Here is a 23,176-nt window from a genome sequence, read left to right as displayed (position 1 = left end):
GTCGCAACGTGGAGCATCTCCTCACATGTGGCAGCTGTCCAACGGGTGAAAGCGCCTGCAGCGGCTTGAGGATGTGCTGGTACTGTATAATGCCTGGTCCTGTATAATGCCTGGTCCTGTAGAATGCTTGGTCCTGTATAATGCCTGGTCCTGTATAATGCCTGGTCCTGTATAATGGCTGGTCCTGTAGAATGCCTGGTCCTGTATAATGCCTGGTCCTGTAGAATGCCTGGTCCTGTATAATGCCTGGTCCTGTATAATGCCTGGTCCTGTGTAATGCCTGGTCCTGTATAATGCCTGGTCCTGTATAATGCCTGGTCCTGTAGAATGCCTGGTCCTGTATAATGCCTGGTCCTGTATAATGCCTGGTCCTGTGTAATGCCTGGTCCTGTAGAATGCCTGGTCCTGTATAATGCCTGGTCCTGTAGAATGCCTGGTCCTGTATAATGCCTGGTCCTGTGTAATGCCTGGTCCTGTACAATGCCTGGTCCTGTACAATGCCTGGTCCTGTAGAATGCCTGGTCCTGTATAATGCCTGGTCCTGTGTAATGCCTGGTCCTGTACAATGCCTGGTCCAGTATAATGCCTGGTCCTGTATAATGCCTGGTCCTGTACAATGCCTGGTCCTGTATAATGCCTGGTCCTGTAGAATGCCTGGTCCTGTATAATGCCTGGTCCTGTAGAATGGCTGGTCCTGTATAATGCCTGGTCCTGTACAATGCCTGGTCCTGTACAATGGCTGGTCCTGTATAATGCCTGGTCCTGTATAGTGCCTGGTCCTGTACAATGCCTGGTCCTGTATAATGCCTGGTCCTGTAGAATGCCTGGTCCTGTATAATGCCTGGTCCTGTATAGTGCCTGGTCCTGTACAATGCCTGGTCCTGTATAATGCCTGGTCCTGTACAATGCCTGGTCCTGTATAATGCCTGGTCCTGTAGAATGCCTGGTCCTGTACAATGCCTGGTCAACTTGCTCGCTTGATGCATGTTTGTTGCAAACCCCTTTCCATCTACCATTAGCTGTTTGTTTTCTGCATATCACGTCTATGGACACGAAGACACTTCAGATTGACAAATATGTTCAGACATCTCTCGGGGAGATAAGCACTTGGTCTCCAGGATCTCTCCCAGAGACACGTTTCTATTTACACCTAGTCCGCCTCGCACAAGAGACGCTTAATCTTCCACGTGATTTGTGGCTTCAGCTCCGAAATCCCTCTCTTCACTCCGCTTTTCCCCCCCTTCCATCCTCGCTTCTCTTTCTGTTCTCCTACTTCCCTTCCTAATTTTATCTACTCGCCTTCTCTCTCCTCATTTGCCTTGCATCAGCATAAGTGCTTCAGTCCATGTGTCATTGCGAAAGACCTTTACAGGAGTGTGTTATACGTGTTATGCAGCAGACTCCATTGTCTGTTGGGAGGTAAAGCTCGGGATAGGAGCAGCACGGTGCATTGAGTGACCCTCGTGCCAATAACGGTGCTGTAATCACTTTAAATGTGTTTTATTGTCAGCTTTTCACAGATTAGAGCCACAATAATCTGTCCTCCTCTATCCATCTCATTCCAGGCTGTTATTTTTGGCACCACCATTCTGCCTTTTTGGATTAGTAGGTGTGGAAGTGTTTTTTTTTTTTTCTTCATGGGGCTGGGTGTGTTTATGTGCATCCCAGTAGCAAGGGATCTGCACCTCTCCGCAAGAGGAAAATGACTGGAACTTTTACACAGAAGCATCATTTTTTTACACTCAATCCACTTTAAGATAAAATGTTGTAAATGTTCCAATAATTGGCCCCGGTTTGATTATTTGCTCGTCTATGAATTCTAATTTATTTTAATCTCTAGAGCATCACATGTCATAAGAAAACGTTACGTAAAATCACCCACCCATAATCCCTTACAGACCCCTCTGATTCATAGCACCTCTGCAAACACGCGGCAGGAGAGTCGTCTCCTCCCTCCCCCCCCCCCGAGGCTGAATATTGACTGATGACTTTCATCTTCAGCTTTCAATTCTGCTGCTAATTTTACACCGTTCAATTAATTCCAGGTATTCTTGCACGGGACCTGCTATGATTAGAAGCTGCCTGAGAACGGATTTCAAGATACCGCCATTTTCACTTCCATAATGCGAACACACAAAGTATCTCCTGCCTCTTTTTTTTTCGCACGATCATCACAATTTTCTTGCAGACGTAAGGCTGTCACGGCTGTCTCTCTCGCGGGCCCGGCGTGCCAAGCGCCTCTCTCTGCTGCGGGATGATGATGAGACTCCCCACAGGGATAATGACATCTACGAGCGCCTCTCCAACGGATGTCCCCCGGATTTAATCCCACCCAACACTCAGCCTGGAGAGAGAGAGACGCACCCGGAGGAGAACAGCAGCACTACACACAGACGCGGGCGGACAGACGGCAGCAGCCGACGAGATACACAAACGGACAGTTGGTCGGACTGGCCGGCTCACCAGCAGACGTCCAGGAACAGAAGCAGACAGGAACACAGGTGAACACCTAAGCATGGGTGGCATCACAACAGAACGGGTCTGCACGAAGCTAAGGCGGCTTTTCTAATCCGAGAACAGCGTGACAGGATTTCTGCTGTAGACATAGTACTGATAAAAAAAATGTATGTTCTCTTTGAGCTGGTAAAACACCAAAGCCCCGGATAAAAGCAGCTTTCTGTTACGAGGAGTTCTCCCGTCCAGCTACACAAAGACAACCTCTCAACTGGTAGAAATCCAACATCTTGCTCAAGGACACCTCAACAGGTCAGACGCTCAGTAAGGGAGTGCTTTAAGGGCAGGCATCACAGCTCCCCACTGTGCCAGCCTTCTGCTGCGTCACGTGACTTTAAGATGCTAATCGGTGGTGAAATGTAGTTTAGTGCACATCAATACAGAACGTCGATAGAGATGAACTAATGGCGAGGTGTAAAAACAGGCAGAGGCCGTCTGAAACACAACACAACACCACAAGTGTCTGGAAGATGCAGACAGATTCTTTAACTGTAATTAATGATTGAATGATCTTTTTAATATTGCTCTCTTTTATACATTTAAGACCGATATAAACATGGAGAGTGAATAAAACCATCACAATATTTGCATCCGAAACGCAGACATATAAATAAAACCCTGCACTCGAACTAACTTTTCAAACAGTTCAGTGCACCAACTGCAAACAGTGTCCTCATGAATATTCATTGCTGCATATGTAACCAAATGGTGCCACTGACTATGGGGAACGTGTGTAAAAAGATGATCTGACTCCAGCTCAGGTCAGGAAACCTCCAGAGCCTCGCTGTGCCTGTCGCCATGACTACCCGGAGGACTCCATTTGCAGCGACACAGTCAGCGGAGGGAGTCGCTCCAGTACCTTCAATTAGCAGCCCATTATCATTCATGAGTTTGTTTGTGCAAAGCTGTAAGATTGAATTCCAGTTAGTCCTTCCTCCCTGCTCCCGCCTGCTGATATAATGTAAAGGGAAGCAGACGCGGCGGCACAACAGAGGCGGCGCTTTGCGGCGTTCCGGCTCCACCGCCGCGCTCCATTGGGCTAATTTCTGCTCCGCCGGGGCCCGGCTCATCCCCCGTACCTGACTGGGACTGTGTCGGTTGTACTTAACACTCGCAAAAGGTCATCAATTAGCAAAAGGGCCCTTGAAGGAGACATGCTGTTAAGCTTTAACCTGGTGGTGCTCCTAAGAGGAGCTTTTAAGGATCACTGTTTTGCATATAAATATATTCACAGATTTGGGTTTTGTTTATTTCATTTGACAGTTTAGCGCTGCTGTCGTCGCTGCCCTTTGACAGTGGAACGCAGAGCGGCTCCCTCTCCTGCCCAAGCTGCTCTTCTTGCAGTTTCTGTCTTCATGAATAACATCAACGAAAAAAACCAGGAGCCATTTCCATTGTTTATCTCAGATGCATCCAATATGACCAGTGGATAAAAGCTGCCGTCCTATTACTGACTGCTCTCTATTCCCTGCTTTGATAGGATCATCCAATCCAACAACAACAACATGTTTCACTTGTTGTGACATAATTAAAGGAGTTGTAGTGAGCAGTAAAGCAGCCCCACTGGCCTCGTAGCTTCAGTGGTGCGTCCTCCTGGCTGTTTTGTGTGATATAATGGTGTTGACCCCAGTGGCGCCGGGCCCTCCATGGTGAGTTATTACATTTATGCAACCGCTAAGCTCCTCAACTATTTCACAATGATGTCGCCGTTCACTACGGCCAAGGTCTGCTGTGGACATTCTCCATTTCTGGTGGGGAGCTGAGAGAGAGAGAGAGAGAGAGAGAGGAGATGGAAGAGAGGAAGAGTCAGAGAGGGAGAAGAAGATGTAGAGAGGAAGAGTCGGAGGGAATAAGAAGATAAAGAGAGGAAGAATCATGTAGAGAAAGATAGAGAGAGGAAGAGTCAGAGGGAAGAAGAAGATAAAGAGAGGAAGAGTCAGGGGGGAGAAGATGATAGAGAGAGGAAGAGTCGGAGGGGAGAAGATGATAGAGAGAGGAAGAGTCGGAAGGGAAAAGATGATAGAGAGAGGAAGAGTCGGAGGCGAGAAGATGATAGAGAGAGGAAGAGTCGGAGGGGAGAAGATGATAGAGAGAGGAAGAGTCGGAGGGGAGAAGATGATAGAGAGAGGAAGAGTCGGGGAGGGGAGAAGATGATAGAGAGAGGAAGAGTCGGAGGGGAGTAGATGATAGAGAGAGGAAGAGTCGGGGAGGGGAGAAGATGATAGAGAGAGGAAGAGTCGGAGGGGAGAAGATGATAGAGAGAGGAAGAGTCGGAGGGGAGAAGGTGAAAGAGAGAGGAAGAGTCGGAGGGGAGTAGATGATAGAGAGAGGAAGAGTCGGGGAGGGGAAGAAGTACCCAGTATATTTTATTCAGTGGCAGCAGAGTACAATTCATAATCAGGGCCGACTGATTCACAGTTTTAATTAAAAAGTAGCCTTATAGCGCCGGTGGTAACATCTTGATTTATGAAGCCCCGACCACAGGCTCCCATCCACCAGAGAGTGAGTCCGCCATGGAGGTGGAGGGGAGCGGAGGGGCTGCAAACACTCATGAGGAGGGGAAGTGTCTGGTTTCCCACGGCAACAACTGTGGGCATATAAGAGTGTGCAAGTGATGAGCATGCAGGCCGGTCTGTCTACGCTCAAGGCCAACCGATGTATCGACACTGGCGATATCACAGATTCATACAGATGCACTGACCATTATTTGGGGTGAAGGGCCCTCGAGAGGCTGTCAAACTACTAATAGCTCATTTTAATGCTGACAATGTAAAGTGTCAATTTTCCAGATAAGAACGTACTCTTAATTCCAGGCTTTTTGAGTCATCTCACTACGACAGCCCCGCTGTCACATATCAACATCAGCATCGGTCCAGTTTGCATGTAGTGAGCCGCTACATTTGATGATGCCGGCCTCTGATCTGATATACAGAAAAGCAAAAAAAAAAAAAAAAGAGCATCGGGCAACATCAGTGGGAAAAAAAGAAGATAGATAGGTGGTGCTATAGATATTGGCTCTAGAGTAAAAAAAGCCTTTTGGGAAACGGCCAACGCAGCAAATTTCACCATGGCTGATGGAATTTGCTTTGGTCTGACAGTAATGTTAAGTTTATGTCAGCCCCTCCATTTAAATCACCGCCATAACAGAATCCCTTGATACAGAGAGATTTTAATTAAAAAAACTGTGTGAGAAAGAGAGAGAGGGGAGATAAATGCAGAGAGCATGACAGAAAGGAGGGAAAGAAATAGAGAGAGAGAGAGAGAGAGAGAGAGAGAGAGAGAGAGAGAGAGAGAGAGAGAGAGAGACAGAGAGTGGGGGGGCATTAGATGAGAAAGATGACGCAGAGAGTGAAATAGGAAAGAACGGGAGTAGAAAGAGAAAAAAGGGGTGATTTGCAGGGTGAGATAAGTGGAACGTAAGCGTACATTCTGCATTGAAGTGAAAACAGAAAAGCACAGTGTGTCTCTACTTTCCTGATGCCTGAGTTTATTTCCAATGGCTCACTGCAGTGTTCTAGGACTTCACTGTGTGTGTGTGTGTGTGTGTGTGTGTGTGTGTGTGTGTGTGTGTGTGTGTGTGTGTGTGTGTGTGTGTGTGTGTGAGTGTGTGTGTGTGCATCTGTTCATGTGTTTTTGCTTCCTTCTGTGCTCTCCCGTTCTTCGTCACTCTCGATGATTGATTTTTTAAGGTCTGGCTCACTCGCAATCACGACAGCAACCACAGTGAAAGTACACACACACACACACACACACACACACACTGACATGTGCGCTGACCCACCTCGTACTCTTGTACTCGCGACAAGCAGCCGGGAGGAGGCTGCATCAATTTGAATGATGCACACACATATACCATGAAATGATCCATTTATGTATAAGGCACACAGGGCCTCGGTGTTAAGTAATGAACATGCCGACGCCGTCTCTCAACATTAACCACTCAAGCATATCCATACCGCCTCTTCAATTACACAACTGATTTATCACAAAAGATATACACTCAGAGACAGGCGTCGCCGGAAGAGCAAGTACGTGACAATCATGTAGATGTTTATACGATTCCATAGAATCTGTATTGATTGATTTAATTAGTATCAAGTATAAGAAAAAATGATTAAAAAAAAACACAATGTGGCCGTTGACCACCGTTGACCGTCACCTTAAAGTCTTCCCTCCACACACACACACACACACACACACACACACACACACACAGAACATCCCGAGGAGTACAGTATCTTATATCACCCTGAGGGTTTCCCTGCTTCATAATAGATATCAGACACTTGGGCAGCAGTTACAGATAATGTCAGGGGGGCAATTTTGTCGTGACAGATAATATAATTCCAATGGACTTAAAATGAAATATATTATTAGGCTGGTGTCAAAACAGAGCTCGCCCTTAACCAGTGCTCTTTTTTTCCTGATTTGGCTGAAATATGAGACTTCACAGCCGCGTTTAATAAGTGGCGATATCTACCACACACACATGATGCCGTCTTTATTACAGAGGACATTCACGGCTGAGGATGTCACATGTTTAAATGCAACAAAAGAAGATTTACAGTAACAATGTGGAGTTGGTTGGTCTGCAACTACATTATGGTCAAAGTGAGCCACTGGATGTACAGCCAAGATCCATCCTTAGAAGGATTTATAGTCACCATTACAACCGTGACAAAGTTCCATAGACGTCCTATAGACCTACCAGCCTGGGACGTTTTCAGGCCGATCGCCTCTCTACCCTCCACTGGCCATTATTACACTATTAGCTGTATGTTTAATGGAGCATCTCGGTGACCCGGCGGGCCGCTGTGCATATCATGTATTCGCAACATTTGTCTCTCTTAGGCCTGCAGTGTTTTATCTCTCTGTCCGAGGAAATACAATCTGGATCTAATTTTTTGTGTGGATGTGGACGTTGGCGAGACTAGTAAGTAATTGATCATCAGTATACAATAAAATAATTTTAAAGTACTCAGTCACACACACACATCCTTAAAGAGGGTGCCATCAGGCTCTGGCTGTGTGAGCATCTTCTAATTGTTTTTTCTTTCAAGGTGGTGCATTCATTTAACACCCGGTCCTCCTCAAGCGCTGTTTATTTCCACCACATCACCAAAACACACACACACACACACACACACGCACACACACACACACAGGACTACAAAAGTTGTCCCGTTGTACCCTCCCCGTCATCCCTCTCTCTGTTCTCGTCTTTCCCTTATTGCCCCGCCAGCCTCCAACACCCCAGCTCCGCTCATTGTAAATTAATTGGCAAGCTGTTGTCATGAGATACCAACTAGAAGCAAGCATGCACTGATTCCCCTTGTTATTCTGTCTGCTGACACGACGGCAAAGAGCTCCGACAGCGCTGCAGAAAGTCCAAAGTGCTTCTGGCCTGTTAAATGTTCCATGTTCCCATTGGCTGGTAACAGGTAACAGCTTATGGTCCATTATGGTCTCCTAACTTTGACATTTCTATGAAACTCAAATACTGAAATGACTGGGAAATATTTGAAAATCTTTTTTTTTTCTTTTTGGAAATGTGGAGGTGTAATGTAAAAAGCAGAGGCATTGTGGGTAATATAGACATAAAAGACATAAAAAAAACAAACAACTCACCACAAGACTGATCTATAGTCTTTTTCTAGCACTTCCATCAGCGACACAAATGCCAGTGTGTGGAAATTGATCCATAATTAGTTCAGGAGCACAAAGTCTCTTTCTCACACAGCACTTACAGCGTTTTCAATTTCTCCTCAAACTCCGGTTCTGGCTTTCACCAATCAATGCGGGACGATCGACTGAATACACAGAAGAGGTTGGAACGCCTGCATGAGAGCTGCATCCTCTTCAGGTGCATTGAGTTTAATCAGTCAGACTTTGACAAACCTATTACGCTCGTATCCCTTACAACAGCTCTCTCCCTTCCTATTGTCTGTCTGCGTCGTCGGAAGCATTGCAGCATCTCCTTGTGAGACGGATCGGCACATTCAACCTATTCTTCCCTTTCTCCATCCCCCTCTCCGTTTCTCCGTTTCCCTCTCTCTCTCTGCAGCCTGGTCGCCACATATCACAGACTTTGACAGCACGTGGATGAGATCCCCCAGAGAGGCATTAGCTCCCTATTGGGAGTTCTTCTGCTAAACTCCTGGCGGGCATTTCTCCTTAACACAACGCAATCAATAACTTATAAAATCATCTACTGGCGAACAGAGTCACAGCAAAAGGCTGCGGGAGGCTTCGGGCCGAGGCGAGGCGAGCATTAGTTCTGACATCTCCACGGCAGAGAGCGCACTCAGGGATGGTGGAGGGTCACTGCCCATACTTGACCATTTGTGCAACATCACAAACAGGCTTTTAGAGATACTTGTGTGTGTGTGTGTGTGTGTGTGTGTGTGTGTGTGTGTGTGTGTGTGTGTGTGTGTGTGTGTGTGTGTGTGTTGGGGGGGCGGGTAACTTGCTCCCGGTACAACGCTGTTTCAAGGGGAAGTAATCCCTCTTCTGCTAGACTGATTTATTTCTTTCATAATGGGAAAGAAAAATACGTTTAAACAGCATTACTTAGTAGCAGCTCCTCCTCAACAAGACATCGATCACATTTGCTGTCCAGTATAACATTAATCACATGCTATGAAACAGGTGTTATTATTGCAAATTAAATGTGGATGAGAGGAGTCGCCCTTCAATCAATGTGACAACAGCAAGCTGCCCAAATGGGAAACGCTACATTCACGACCCAATAACACGACGTTTGAGAGTGAATCGCGGTTTGTTGTTTTTCCTGTTTTGTTGCGAGCCTCGGCTTTATGGATTTAACCGTCTCACCGCCCTTCTGACTGTACAGCTACAGCGTACAAGTAAAGAATCTGTTTGGTTTCATCACTCGGCAGCAATCATCCTTCCTCTCAGCCGCACAGCCAAACCTCCGACACGCTGCATGGCTGGTCCTCTAGGCATGTGCACAAGTGTTTCCCGCTGATCCCGGCTGCGTAAAGATGCTGACCCGGGGCGCGCACACACACACACACACGCACACACACACAGACACACATGCACACACACACAGAAACAATCATTCACCCACTCCAACAACACAACCTCTAGGTGAGGCCAGAAAACAACAAGTCAGCTGAAACTGACCACAAAGCCGCTCTTCCAGACAGCTGCTCACATACCTGCATTGGCTTTTAAGTGTGTGTGTGTGTGTGTGTGTGTGTGTGTGTGTGTGTGTGTGTGTGTGTGTGTGTGTGTGTGTGTGTTTTATACAATGAATCGATTATTCCAGTTGAAGGGGAGGTGTGGAGGGAGAGATTTGAAGCAAAGACAGTGTGAGATGGAAGAGAAGAAAGTAGTTTGGCCGGCTGCAGAGTCGTAACTCAGCCGGGTCTGAACACACAGACGTGATGCACCTATTTTTAAATTCAGTGTACTGTTGCATTCAAACCACACTTTCCAAGGATGCCATTATGTCCCATCCATAAATCACAAACAAACGTCCCCAATCGCTCTTGGAAATCATAGCAATCCTCGTCTGAGAAGAATCATGTTTTAAAGTTTTTTAAGTAAATTTAGAAAGAAAATAGCAACACCTCACATTTCAGAGGCTGGAACCATTTTTACATGATGGGAAATTACTTCAACAACTAAACAATGTTTTTTAAATTGTTGCCCGACGCCACGCTTCGGCATTAACGTCATTATTTCGGCACCTGAAGCCTCCTCGCAGCAGCATCGGAGGACGGTGCCAGAAAATAACAGATGCCACCAAAGTAAAGTGGAAGTGCAGCGCTCAGCTAATGGCTGCGTTCTCCAGGTGACTTATGTTGCTGCTCCGCTGCCGGAGAGAGGATGACTGAAGCTGCATCGATCTGCTGTTTCGCAAACCCAATCAATGCTCAGACCTCAGCTGTGTTTTCAGGTCACGCCAAAACACGTGAGCCTGCGGTCCAAACTCAGGTAATATTAAATGATGACTTTGAGTTCAACAGCCCACCGGAGAGTCACCTCACTGCTGTATCTTACAGGTTTATTCAATTACACGTTAATGGAACATCAGGTGGAACAATATGGTTGGAATTCATTACAGGGAGGAACGCGCTCGGCCAGTTTGCAGAGCCTGAAAAGTTTCTTTGAATAAGAATGAGTTCTGGAATTAATGAGATGTGCCCACACACTGCTGTGTCATTTTGCACATCGTTGTTTTCTTGAGAAAACACACAGCTGCCCTCTCTATCCTCTTTCACACACACACACACACACACACACACACACACACACACACACACACACACACACACACACACACACACACACACACACACACACACACACACACACACACACACACACACACACACACACACACACACACACACACACACACACACACACACACCTTCCTCTCCTCCTTTCTTCTAAAAAGCCTCCTAACTCATCGACTGAGTTTGCTGCAGTTTAGAAAAACAGTCAGAGGGAAAACAAAAGAAAAAAAGGTCTGTCCACACCCTTTCCATGAAAAAAAGAATGTCAGTTATGAATATTGTCTCAAAATAAGCACCGCTACTTCCCTTTTCAGCAGAGGAATGCAATGAAATGAAACTTGATATATATAATTACAGGCGGAAAGAGGTGCTCGTCTATCTCACTGTTACGCTTCAATACGGAAATCTGCCGTTAATGACATTCTGTACATCAGCGGGCGGGAGAAAGGTGATCCCAAAATATTTCAGACTTTATTTCACACATGGGAGACCGTGGCCTCGATACAGCGTTCTATCAGTTTGGTGCGTTCGATATGAACGACGACGCCGGCTCCCACAGTCTAAATAGGAGTCTGTTGTTAATTGGATTTGACTGAAAAATGAGACATGCTGCACTTAATTAATGGCGCTGAGAGGAGGTGATATAATGAGGGGCCTGAATCCCATTTAGGCTAGGTACACAAGGGCTGGAGATAAAGCTTTTAAAAAGAACACATGAGACATTATTATTCTAATATGTCCTCATTTTAGGCAGGATTCCAAGCAGTGGGGTTTTTTCTAAAGCGTTTATATAAGAGCAGGAAGCTTGCTGGACTTGAATAATAGGCCTCGTAGCCTAATAATCTGTAAGTCCGAGTAAGACTTCTTTTCAAAGAAGGTGGGTGGTGCCGTTAATGAGATTCACCCGCCACTGTTAATTCATCTATATGGTAATGTTTTATGACGCAAAAGGCGATAGTAGGCAAAGTGCAGCGTCAGCGTTAGCCGAGGCAGCTGCTGTGACGACTTTCAGCTAACGACGGAGGGCCGAGGCCGAGGCACTTCATTACCGGGCGGCGCCGGCGCTCGGCTGCCGGCTAAGGCGGCGGGCTTAAAGTAATAGCAGGAAGTGTGTAATGGCAGCATTTGTAGTGCGTCCGCACACTCCTCTTCCGCACCCACACACCACAACAAGCAGCGCCTCCCATCAAAGACCGGGAAGAAATTTAGTTTCCGAGGCTCAGTGTCTGAAACGCCACGGCTGATTCATCGTGCATGGGAAGGGACGGAGAGGGAGGGAGGGAGGGGAAGAATAAAGGAGAGAGCAGGAAGACAGGCAGAACTTGAGAGTGATAAAAGAAAAAAGCTAAGCGCCGAGGAGTGAAAAAAACGATGGCATGTGCTGATATGATAATGGCAAATACATTTGCTCTGTGCAACTCGGTCCTGGGACGGAGAGAGAACGATGTCTTCTTTCACCTCATCACACAGAGCACACCGACGTCCTCCCTCCAACAGAGCAGCGGGCCAAACGGTCACACGCTTCTGCCACGAAAATCTCATTCAACAAATCCTTTAATTGCCTGATCAATGCTTGTAGAGCCATGCAAATGAAGCCGATAGTCGATGGGGGGGCCGAGGCGGGTTGAGCGTCCGAGGCGCTGACGCACGCCACTGATCAAAGTGCACACTGTGCTAAAACCCCAGGATTAAACCATTCGTCTGTAGGCTCCACCTTGAACCTTCATCCTGACCCGCAAGCACACCAAGCAGAGGAGCCTCTCTCAGGTTTCACACCATCCATCACTGAGCTTTACAAACACACACACACACACACACACACACAGGTGAGATAAGACAGGACGATGGCGGAGAGAAGCCTCATGCATGTATGTTGTCTTACCTTGTGTTTTGCCAGCCAAAGTCTCATCCCAGCGTCTCAGAAGTAGCATGATGGAGCGGCCTGGGACTCCTCTCTCCCTCTCATAGCCTCAGACTGAGGGAGGCTCAACTACAGCCACACAAGGGAGAAGAACACATGAGTACTGATCATTCCCGTCAGTTTGTCTCTCTCGACTCTGCAGTGATTAATCAAAAGAGCTGAAAAGAGCATCGCTTTCTGTTCTGTTTTTTTTAGTTTTTTTTAAGCCTCTAAAACACAACGAAAGCAGTGAAACACTTCATCATTTTCAGGTGTCACTTCACCAGCAGGTTTATTTGCTTAACCAGCTGCACTTTATAAAATAAATGGGTTCTAGTCTCCGTGATTAATTGAATTACACCTCTCTACCAGAACACCTCATTAGGTGTGTGGGGTTTGTTAAAGCAAATACAGATGCTCATGAATGGAGAGGTGAGATTACGCCGCCGAGCGTTTATCTCCCCTCCGCATCGTGATCCGCTCAGAGTTGATTGCGAACAAGGAGTCGGGAACTCACAGCAGTTTTAGGCAAAATCCTTCGACGGGTCAAGAGGGCAAAGCAGCAATTTGGAGGTAATTGTACTCCACGGGAGCAGCTCGGCTTCTGTTCTCCCCTTCGCCGCTCCGAAGAGATGTCTGGCGTCGCTTGTTTGTCTGACGTCCGCCAGTCTGTGATTGCGAGGGAACAGGGAGGACAGAGGGTTAGGAGCCGGTCACAGTCGGGTCGACGCTCAGAAAACCATACTGTGCTTTGGCACGGTGTGCCACCTCTGACCCGCTCGCCTCCGGATTCATAAACCGAGATTAAGTGAGGGGAATTTAAAAATGCACAACTCAATATGGAGACAGCTTTCTGTATTATTGTTAAAGCTACTGTGAAGGCAACACGTCTCCCTTTAGCAAGTGGTGTGTGTGTGTGTGTGTGTGTGTGTGTGTGTGTGTGTGTGTGTGTAGGGGATAAAGCAGCCCGATATGAGGAGAATCCAGCCCAGTATGATAAATAATACATTTCCTCCAAATGTACTGTACTAAATTGCCTCTGCCTTCATCCCAAACTACAGTACGTATATCAGAAGAATAATAAATGGCTTCTATTAATCCAGATTATACATAACTCACACATCACCAACACAATGCTCCACACAGCGTCCATGCGAGTGTCTGAATGGAAGGCGAGTGAGAGTGTGGGCCACACTTTAGGTAAATGAATGATTAATTGAGATTTGTCGATGAATAATAAACCAGTCTCTGCGGGGTAACAGATTGCACATTTCATATTTAGTAGATTGATGGGCCCTGACACAACATGTACACACTCACAGCGACATGTAATCACAGGCTAGTCACATGTCCGCGTGCCGCTCCGCGGTTCGACAGAGAAGGGGCGGGAACGCGCGGCAGATTAAAACATCAAAGAAACGATCCGGCCGTTTTAGCTCCTTTCGTAGCGTCGTCTAATCCCACAAAAGGGCCCTAAATGTTGCTCCTGCGTACTCTCTCTCTTTCTGTGTCTCTGTGTGTGTGTGTGTGTGTGTGTGTGTGTGTGTGTGTGTGTGTGTGTGTGTGCGCGCTCCCTGTCCCGTCTCATGGACGCCGTCTGCGTCGATACGAATCCTCTTAATCAGCTCCGATGAATTATTGAATAGCCTTTTTATATCAGATCATGACCCATATTCCGCCCGCTTGAAGTGAATCCACTGCCAATAAAACGGAGATGTACTTTTTTAAGTCGGCCCACATTGGCGCCCCCCCTCGCTCCATGGCGGCCGAGCGGGGAAGTTAGTGGCTCCGATTGGCCCGCTTAGCGAGGTGACGGACGAGGTCATCGTGCAGCATCTGAGGCGACGCCTCAAACCGCCTTGACGACTTTCAGGTCGTTTTTAGAACGCAGCGATCGGCAGACGGTTAGGTTATTTGGAGATATGAGTGCTGGTTTCATTGAGGCCGATCAGAGCCAGACAGGAGCTGTATTGTCGTCTCATTAGGTAGCATGGGGAGAAGGAGAGACAGAGAGGGAACCAGCAGAGAGGGGATGGGATTATGAATCTCCTTAGCCCCTGCTGTCTCCTCTCCTGGCCTGTTTATCAATGACGACTGCAAACACGCCGCCTCGGAAATCTCTTAAGCTCTGTTTGGAGACTTTTGGCAGACTCCTTTTTCCACGTAAGCTCCTGGCGGCGAGCAGTTTTCAAACACTAAAAAAAGAATTGGCAGGAGGCTTGAAATATAAGGTGGTTGCCCCCGGTCACCAAATACAACTGATTTATCGTTCAATAAAATTTGGTGGCCATATTTACACCAACATAACTCATTTGGAGCGAGGGTACACTTTAAACTTTTAGAATTACATTGAAGAACAAACTGTGTAAAACATTAACTACGATGTCGCTTTTGGCAGGGGACGTTAATTTAGCGAGACACAAAATGTGATGCTAGCTCGCTCGAGGAAGGAAAAGTACATTCATGTCTTTGTTCATCAGTGACGGGAGGATTCATGATGCCGCGATCGCAGACAAATCCCCTCTACATTTGTATGGAAGTGATCTTTAGACATATCCGTCTACAAGGATCCCTTAAAGGGACAGTTCACCCCAAAATGAAAATCAATTACCCGAGACAATAGTTCCTACATGAAACTGCTCACAACGAGGTGTGTGGATTATCTTGAGTAACCGGGTCATCGTTTCTGATTAGAGACATAACGTTTGAGTTTTCCAAATGTTTTTTGGGGGCGCTTTAAGGACGACAAGCAGAATATAGTTCCATATTGGAGAGAAGGCCAATATCTCTATGGTCGATATCTCAGAAACCATACAAAACACTCTGATCTGATAAACAGCACTACAGGTAGGAGGTCAAATATGGATTTTGGGGTGAACACTCCCTTTAAAAACCTAATTAGCATTAGCTTAACTGTAGTCAAATCAACTGGTTTCCCAGCTACGAATAACATAATCGCTCTGCCAAGAGAGTTCATGAAATGATAAAAGCTCTGCTGCTTTTGTGTCCGCGGCCGTAAAAGAAGACAACAGTAAGCCATGTGTCAGAGGCAGGGTTTGCACCAGAGACGTCCATTTTGCAGCGTGGCAGCTGTGACAGCTGTGACACACTACCTGGGCTTAAGTGCCCATCTGTAGATGGACTACAGGGGTCACGTGGGTGCCAAGAGCGCCGAGCAGAATGGGTAATGGTCCCGGGTTATGAGAGCGGGTCCCAGGTGGGTTTCACAGGTACATAGCCCTAACCTTGACACACACACACACACACATATGCGCACATGCCGTATGAATTCAAACGCCTGTCAACCAAATGATGAGAAAGTTAATCAGCGAAAAGGGGTCAATCGTCGATGTGCCTATGATGGATAGATGGAAGCGTCGGCATGTGTGTGTGTGTGTGTCTGAGAGAGAGAGAGAGAGAGAGAGAGAGAGAGAGAGAGAGAGAGAGTGGGTGTGAATTGCATTTTGCTGCAGACGAGGACTCCAGATTTCATTCCAACACACTCCATTTGGAGATATACTGTCATTCTCCCGCTGTGAAGCACTTTGTGTTTCTTTGAAATAACAGCAGATAAAAATAATTGCATTGAGAAAAGGGCAATGAAGTCTGTCTCTCCATGTAGATTACTTTATTGATCTGCCTATATATTCCTCTCATGCTAGCGCACACTCACGCACACACACACACACCTGGGCTTGAAATGAGAGTGTGGAGCAGCACTGAACAGATGATTCGATAGGAGGAAGTGGCTAATAAGTACAAAACCAAGGAAGGAGTGTTGAGATTCATTTCAACGTGTGAAGTACATTTTGAAGTTATCAGATCTGAATGGAGGCATGTGATTTTATGTCACATGAATACAATGTGTCGGGAATAGAAGGGAGGGGGACTACAAAGGATAAATGGTGAAGTGTGAGTGAAATTACTGATCTCTGATAATCCGCCAATATCCACACACACACACACACACACACACACACACACACACACACACACACACACACACACACACACACACACACACACACACACACACACACACACACACACACACACACACACACACACACACACACACACACACATCCAATAATAGTGGTTCATGACAAAAAAAAGATGAATGTCTAAATGAGTTTATCATCTTAAAAAACATGTAACAGCAAAAGCATGTGTGGATTCAAAGCACTGTACTCACCTATTTAACCCTCAACATTAAGAGATATTAAATCTAATGGATTTTGTAGGCCGGAGAAATTGTAAGAACCACAGTTATTACATCGACTAATAGACAAAGATGTTGCTTGAGTCCTTAATCCGTGTTAGTGAAATCCCATTAAGATTCAATAGTTGAAGAAGAAATATTGAAATCAGCTGCAGTCCATTACAAAAAGAAGTAAAAAAAAAAAAAAAAAATCCAGAATTTAGGACAGTTTTAATTACTGTTAATTTTTTTTTTTCATTTGGAATCAGATCCGGGATTTAAAGGGGTAATTCCACAGGAAAGCAGCTATATCCAGAGTGCCTTTATCACGGTGGCGGCTGCTCAAACGTCCCACTTCCCATTATCTTCATGTAATGAAGAGGAGAGGCGTTAAATCTCCTTCAGGAAAAAAATTATATGTATGGAAATATGTACATAAAACGGGAGATGGACAAGGAAATGAGTTGTGTGGTTTGCTTCACTTTGCTATGCATCTGTCGACTGCTGTGCCTCTCTGTAGCTCACACACACACACACACACACACACGCCAAATTATTCAGTCACTTTGCAGTCAATCTTCATTCTTTCTCGGCATCCTGTCTTCTGTGTTTCTATAATACTAAAGATTATTCATGAATAATCGGCCCCTTGTACTACAAATGGTAGTCGTCGAGGTGAGGAATTGCAAAAATGACGTCACCAAAATGCAAAATAAATATCAACTCCTCCGTGATGCGAGCGAGTCAATGACGTGTGAGCGGTAGGACATGACATTTTTTAGATGGCGAATGAAAAGACAAAACTGGAACAACAAATGAATCAATAGGTCAATCAATTCAGAGGAGGTGAGAGGGTGGAAGTGATGGAGAAAAAAAAGGATGAAGGGGTGGAAAAAAAGATGATGATTCGAGAGATTAACGCTTGATTGAAAAAAAGTAAAATATTATGGTGGAGGAAAAAAAATCCCCTGGATGATGAAGCCCGTTTTTTTTGCTAGTCCATTCTCTTTGAGTGTTTGTGTGTGTCTGTCTGCGAGAATAAGTCAGTTCAGAAAGATAGGAGAGAGAGAGGGAGGGGAGAGGGGGAGAGAGAGAGAGAGAGAGAGAGAGAGAGAGAGAGAGAGAGAGAGAGAGAGAGAGAAAGAGGGCAGAGAAAAAGAAGGCAGCCGAGGAGTGTATAAACACAGATGACACCCCGACAGAACGGACGACGCATGAACATGAATTAGGCCTTTTTGCTCTGCTTGACCTTCACCTGCTAAACAGGAAGCGAGGAAACTTAAACGCACCTCGGTTTGATTTCCTCCACACTGACAAATGTGGAAGTGGGACGTCTCTCAATGTGCATGACAGGCAACAAAAAAAGGACGTGTGAGGAGGACGGTATGTGATAAAAGGGGCATTTCAGACGCTTTAATGGAACAACAGGCTTTTGTGCGACAACACAGAAATGGAGGCAGTCGAAATGTGGTTTCCGTGATGCCGACTGGAGACGGCGGCTTGCTGGATGAGTCGCTGTGGGTCTTGGTTTGAGGGGAACAGGAAGGAAAACCAAGTCAGGAAACACAGATTATAGTATGCGAGGGGAGAGTGACGTGAGGATGACATGGCATGAGGCAAGAATCAGCTGAGAGCCGGATGGGAGGGGAGCCATGGTTACACCAAAGCTAGATTGTAGGCCAGTGTGTGTGTGTGTGTGTGTGTGTGTGTGTGTGCACCCCCACACAAAACACCTTGCATACACAGAAAAAGGAACAAAGACTTTGAGACAGACACTAAACACTAAATAGACCTACCTATGGTTAGAATTAAGAATCGCCCAAAAAAGATGCATAGGATGGTAGGAGGAAAAAAGAGAAGGGGGAAATAGGAAAAGGTACAAAAGTGAAAAAGGCATAAATAGAAAATACAAGCAAGCCAAATTAAATGTCTCTATGAGAGTTTGGTTTTAAAGTGAGGAAATTAAAACACTGGTGGAGTCAAAAAAAAAAGTAGCTAAAGTTACGGGTCTACAGTGAGCGGAGTGGTGGGGAGGAGGAGGAGGTGGAGGAGGAGGGGGAGGAGAAGGGAGGCGGTAAAGGGAGGAGGGAGCGTGGGCTGCACAGGGATAGAAAGGGCTGGCAGTGATAGCAATGGAGAGGGAAGGAAGAATGAATGAAGGGAACAAAAAAAAGAGAATAAAAGGGGGCCAAAAAAAAATTCCCCCTCCTCTTTCTCGTTCTCTTTTTCTCTGTCTCTCTGCCTCTCTCTCCCTCCTTGTCTGGCTCATAAATAGAAGAAATTGTTGACCAGGTAAATGGCGAAATAGATGAGAAGACAGAGGACCGAGAGAGCAAGCAAATGAAAAGGCAAAGCACCTCCCAGCAGCGCGATGAGGAAAAAAAAGAACAAAAAACGAAAGATAAAAGCAAATACTCCAGTGGCCTCCGTTGTCTCCAGTCTATGTGTGGAAGGGGGGATTGGCTAGTGCCAGTTGTTCCCCTTCCCCGGCTGCCTTCTGCTTTCTTCTGTCTCTCCTCCCAAAAAAGACTTCCCATCCAGATGACAAAAAAAAAACAGGCACAGATGTCCTTTTCCTCCCTTTCAACTCTGGTCTGATATCACATGCCACTCACACAGGTTAGACATTGTTGCAGCAGCAACGCTCTGTATCACCAATACTGCTCAGTGGGAGGAAGAAGAAAAGGCATTGGGGCTGCTGCTAGTCAAGCGCTGCCTGCCTCATGAGGAAGGATACTGAGCTGGAATCGCTCTGTCTCCCCTCTCCCGCCCATCCCTGCAAAAGATGGGAGGAAGGGAGGTGGGCCCACTCGCTGCATTAGTATTCATTGAGAGAGTGTGAGGGAGAGAGAGAGAGAGAGAGAGATGAGGAGGAGGAGGAGGGGGAGAGGGGTGCCTCTTCCAACAAATGTCGAGGAACCAAACCGGTGTGTGATACTGATAAGAGACTGGCTCCCCCTAGAGTCAATCATCAATACACTGGTTCAAATAACTGGGAACGCTGGGAGGACACACTGTGGGGTTGGAGCAACCAGTCTGACGACCTGTGACTTGCATCCGGCTCACATGTTGACTTCTTGGGACAAATTCACTGCTGCAGTGCTGCACTGCATTGACATCCACTCAGACACACACACAACCTCAGGGTTAGGTTTAAAAAGGCCCGAGCTTCGTCTCGCTCCGACGGCGGCGTCGATCCTCTCCGCGTGACAAAGCCCCGTTCACCGAACAAACCCCACATCAAGAGCAGCATCGGCTCACGTCCGCACGCTTGTGAAAACAGACCTCATCCTTTTCTCTTCGTTTTGCCCTCAGCTAAACTCAGTGTTGCCATGGCGACAGATGGCCGTTCTCAAAGTGTCCATATCAAAGCTAGTAGCACACGACGATAGGTGATCAAAAGAATCCTTCCAATGGGTAAATTCTGCAGTGCATCTCCACATTCGTTATCCGTCTTAATATTTTTACCCTGTTACCATAGTTACTGAAATATAACAACAGGCTCACCGCTTATGGTTTTATTCTCTTCAGGGAAATAAGTTGTTTCAAATGTTCTTTCATTTCTTCCTACAGCCAAGCCTACAGTAGATTCGTTTTTTTTTTTATCTATGTTTAAGTTGTTATTTATAGCAAAGGGAGGAATGAGACAGAGAGATGCTGACAGATCCTGGACAGAAAACCTGGTTACAAATCCCCAGAGTCTCCCCTGACTCCTCTACCTTTTATCTCACAGTCATTTCTTAACTCACGATCAAGCCCGATCGTACTTTCATTAACAGGTGGCAGTGTGTGAAGCAGTGAGTGAGGACCAAGTTCTGTTCATGGGCACATGAAGAAATTACCTGACAGTGAAGTTGAGGGTGGGATCCATGTGGAAGTGGCTTTGAACGTGACCGAAGAGTAGCATCTTGCAGCTTTCCTCCCTCTGGGACAGGCGGCTCTGTGGTTACATGACTCTGCTCGACCTTTCACCAAGTCTCAGACATCTGTGGTCCTGAATTTGGAAACACAATGAACGGTTGTATGTATTTGTGAACCACCGTGACTGTTAACATGATTTACCCGGCAGGACTACAGGAGCTGCTGAGCACAGAGCTCCGGTGCAGGAACGAGGTGTTCGTTTAGTGACAACACACAGCTGAATGTTTACACATTCATTTACAGACTGGCATTGTGTACGTTTTAAATGGAGCCAACGTTACCTGTGAAATGTTTGCGGGGAGAAAGTGAGTTGGGAAGAAGCGTCACATGCGTCAATCACGTTTTAGTGGGACACATCGCCGCCTTGTGGTCGATACGCAGTAGTTTGATCGACTGTGCGGTTTTTGATTGAGCATGCCTGGCTGCTTGCTCCGCACACAGTCACAACAACACCGTTTCAGACATGGCAGCGCTGTCATCCCCTCTCCGAGTCTGCCGAGGAATACTGAAGGAGCTACGGGCCATCCAAGGGCCAGACTATAAACGCTCACTGGCCTACAACTATGTTTTGGACCAGTTTCGTAAGAATCAGGCGAGTTTCCCCACCAACTGCTTCCCAGCGTACGTTAGCTAAGTTAGCTAACTGCCATTGCAGACTGGATGGCTAGCATTAGCTAACCTCATAACTCTTGAATGATTACCGTTTTGCTATTTAATTGAAAACAACATTCACCCTTCAGCCGTTCACACACGTGGGAATGCAGCGAACACCTCACGCGACACCGGAGTGTCATTGTTGCGTAGTTTGAGATATTTACAAGTTACAGTTGAGCGCAAGGTGACTGCAGCAGAAGGACATGCTAACATTAGCCAGCAGCTACTGAGCCTTAGCATACGAGTGTTGAGTCGCAGATGTTAAAGTACCCTCTCCGGTAATTAATTTACTAAGCAGTTCCTACGCACAGCAGTGCAGCCTGCTACATGGGAGTCATTCAATGTGTTTAAAACAAACTGACCGTGCAAGGAAACGTTACATAAACCATTCAAAAAGGCTTAATCGATTTTATTTGATCAAGGAATCATCCGGGGGGTGAAATAGACCCTTGTAACATGGTTTTAAATGCTTTATCTGTAGGCTTATAGTTAGTAGATTTGTTTATAAGTCATTCTGCGTGACCAAATTCATCTTCATTTTGTTTCTAGTCAAGGAGACCCCCTAAATGTAACTATATGTTTATTTTAATGGATACGTCTAACGACTTTAACCAAACGTAGAGCTGCTTGCTCAAACGAAGGGTTGGCGCGTTTAAGCATATAGGCTTAAAGCTTGTATTATTTATGCTTGGGAGAACATGGCTCACCAGGCTGGTCTAATGCATGTGCAGTCACTGGAGCAGAATGGCTTGGAGCACCTCTTGCTTGTCAGTGTGTATTTGTCCCAGCTCTGTAAAGACCCCGAGGCATTGAAATGCATATGTGAAACTCTATAGGGACAGAAGTGATGCTTGCTGTCCGAGTAGCTGTTAAAGCTGATGAAAGGAAGAAAAGCCTGTGATAGAGGCACATTTGTTTATGGTATTGCTATCTGTGTTGTCCACCTGCTAAACCTGAAGGCGTTTCTTCATAAACGTGAACTTGATTGAATTCTTCTTTATGGTTAGTGATTTAGTGTACAAAGCAACAACAACAAAAAGTGCACATTGTCCAATTATGTTATGATCCGTTTCCTTATTTGAACTTATATTTCCTGTCGTTCCCGCTCTCACAGGTAACGGGAGAAAGGTACTGCCGTGCCCAGCAAGAGGCCCACCATGACTCGAACACATACCTGTGTTTGCTGGCATCGACCAGGAACCACATGGTCCTGCACAACCTTTACCACGGCAAGGGGGAGCACAGCACAGAACAAGCGGCCGGCCTGGTGGGGCTCAGGTTGCCCACTCAGCCGGGAGGCAAAGGCTGGGAGAAGTGAGGACATGATCTCGACGCACTGCGAAAAATGGACTTCTCTGTGGCCGATTCGTCTAATCTCATAGAATTCACCTCACGAAGAGAGAACTGCAAAGGGATAGATGTTTGACTGGAGTCAGGCGGACTGGAGATGGTACCATCACGGACAGCTCTGAGGGAACTCAACTTATTCCTGTCGTGTTGTTCTATATGTTCAATATCTGGATAATGCTGTGATTAAAATAAAACTGTAAATATACTGTACCCTTCAGCGTATCTACACCTGCTTATGGTTTTGTAGTTTTAGTAAGAGTAAAAAAAGGAAAAGCAACCATTCAGATAAATGATCCCTCTCTCATTAAACTATGAGTTGCTGTTATGCTTTTCTGATTATTTTTTTTAAGAACTTGCTCACACATC

At 46.2% G+C, this 23,176-nt stretch overlaps 3 protein-coding genes across 3 annotated transcripts in view; 2 read left to right on the top strand and 1 right to left on the bottom strand.

The window, feature by feature from the left end:
- Positions 1 to 19,559, bottom strand: part of grin2ba (glutamate receptor, ionotropic, N-methyl D-aspartate 2B-a) — a 95,948-nt gene extending 76,389 nt beyond the window's left edge. Inside the window, exons 1-3 of the mRNA XM_084037498.1 lie at positions 18,682 to 19,559; positions 13,202 to 13,353; positions 12,667 to 12,774 (exon numbers count right to left, since the gene is read on the bottom strand). Of these exons, the coding sequence (XP_083893624.1) occupies positions 12,667 to 12,693 (27 nt within the window). The 5' untranslated portion in view covers positions 12,694 to 12,774; positions 13,202 to 13,353; positions 18,682 to 19,559. The remainder of the gene's footprint in view (positions 1 to 12,666; positions 12,775 to 13,201; positions 13,354 to 18,681) is intronic.
- The window catches only part of LOC311031311 (epithelial membrane protein 1), a 155,200-nt gene that overhangs the window by 115,176 nt on the left and 16,848 nt on the right, over positions 1 to 23,176 (top strand). The gene's annotated exons all lie outside the window — the stretch shown is intronic.
- fmc1 (formation of mitochondrial complex V assembly factor 1 homolog) lies at positions 21,223 to 23,024 on the top strand. The gene is made up of 2 exons (XM_084037209.1): positions 21,223 to 21,398; positions 22,575 to 23,024. Exons 1-2 carry the CDS (start codon positions 21,270 to 21,272, stop codon positions 22,776 to 22,778), a joined length of 333 nt encoding a protein of 110 aa, XP_083893335.1. The 5' UTR covers positions 21,223 to 21,269; the 3' UTR covers positions 22,779 to 23,024.

The sequence above is a fragment of the Eutrigla gurnardus genome, assembly GCF_963514095.1.
Source record: "Eutrigla gurnardus genome assembly, chromosome: 20".
Classification (NCBI taxonomy): domain Eukaryota; kingdom Metazoa; phylum Chordata; class Actinopteri; order Perciformes; family Triglidae; genus Eutrigla; species Eutrigla gurnardus.
This window is presented reverse-complemented; position numbering and strand designations above follow the sequence as displayed.

Bases quoted from the DNA above. Each gene is read 5' to 3' on its own strand.
- fmc1 (XM_084037209.1), top strand. From the start codon at position 21,270: ATGGCAGCGCTGTCATCCCCTCTCCGAGTCTGCCGAGGAATACTGAAG. The intron at 21,399-22,574 runs GCGAGTTTCCCC...CCGCTCTCACAG, and splicing joins ACCAGTTTCGTAAGAATCAG to GTAACGGGAGAAAGGTACTG.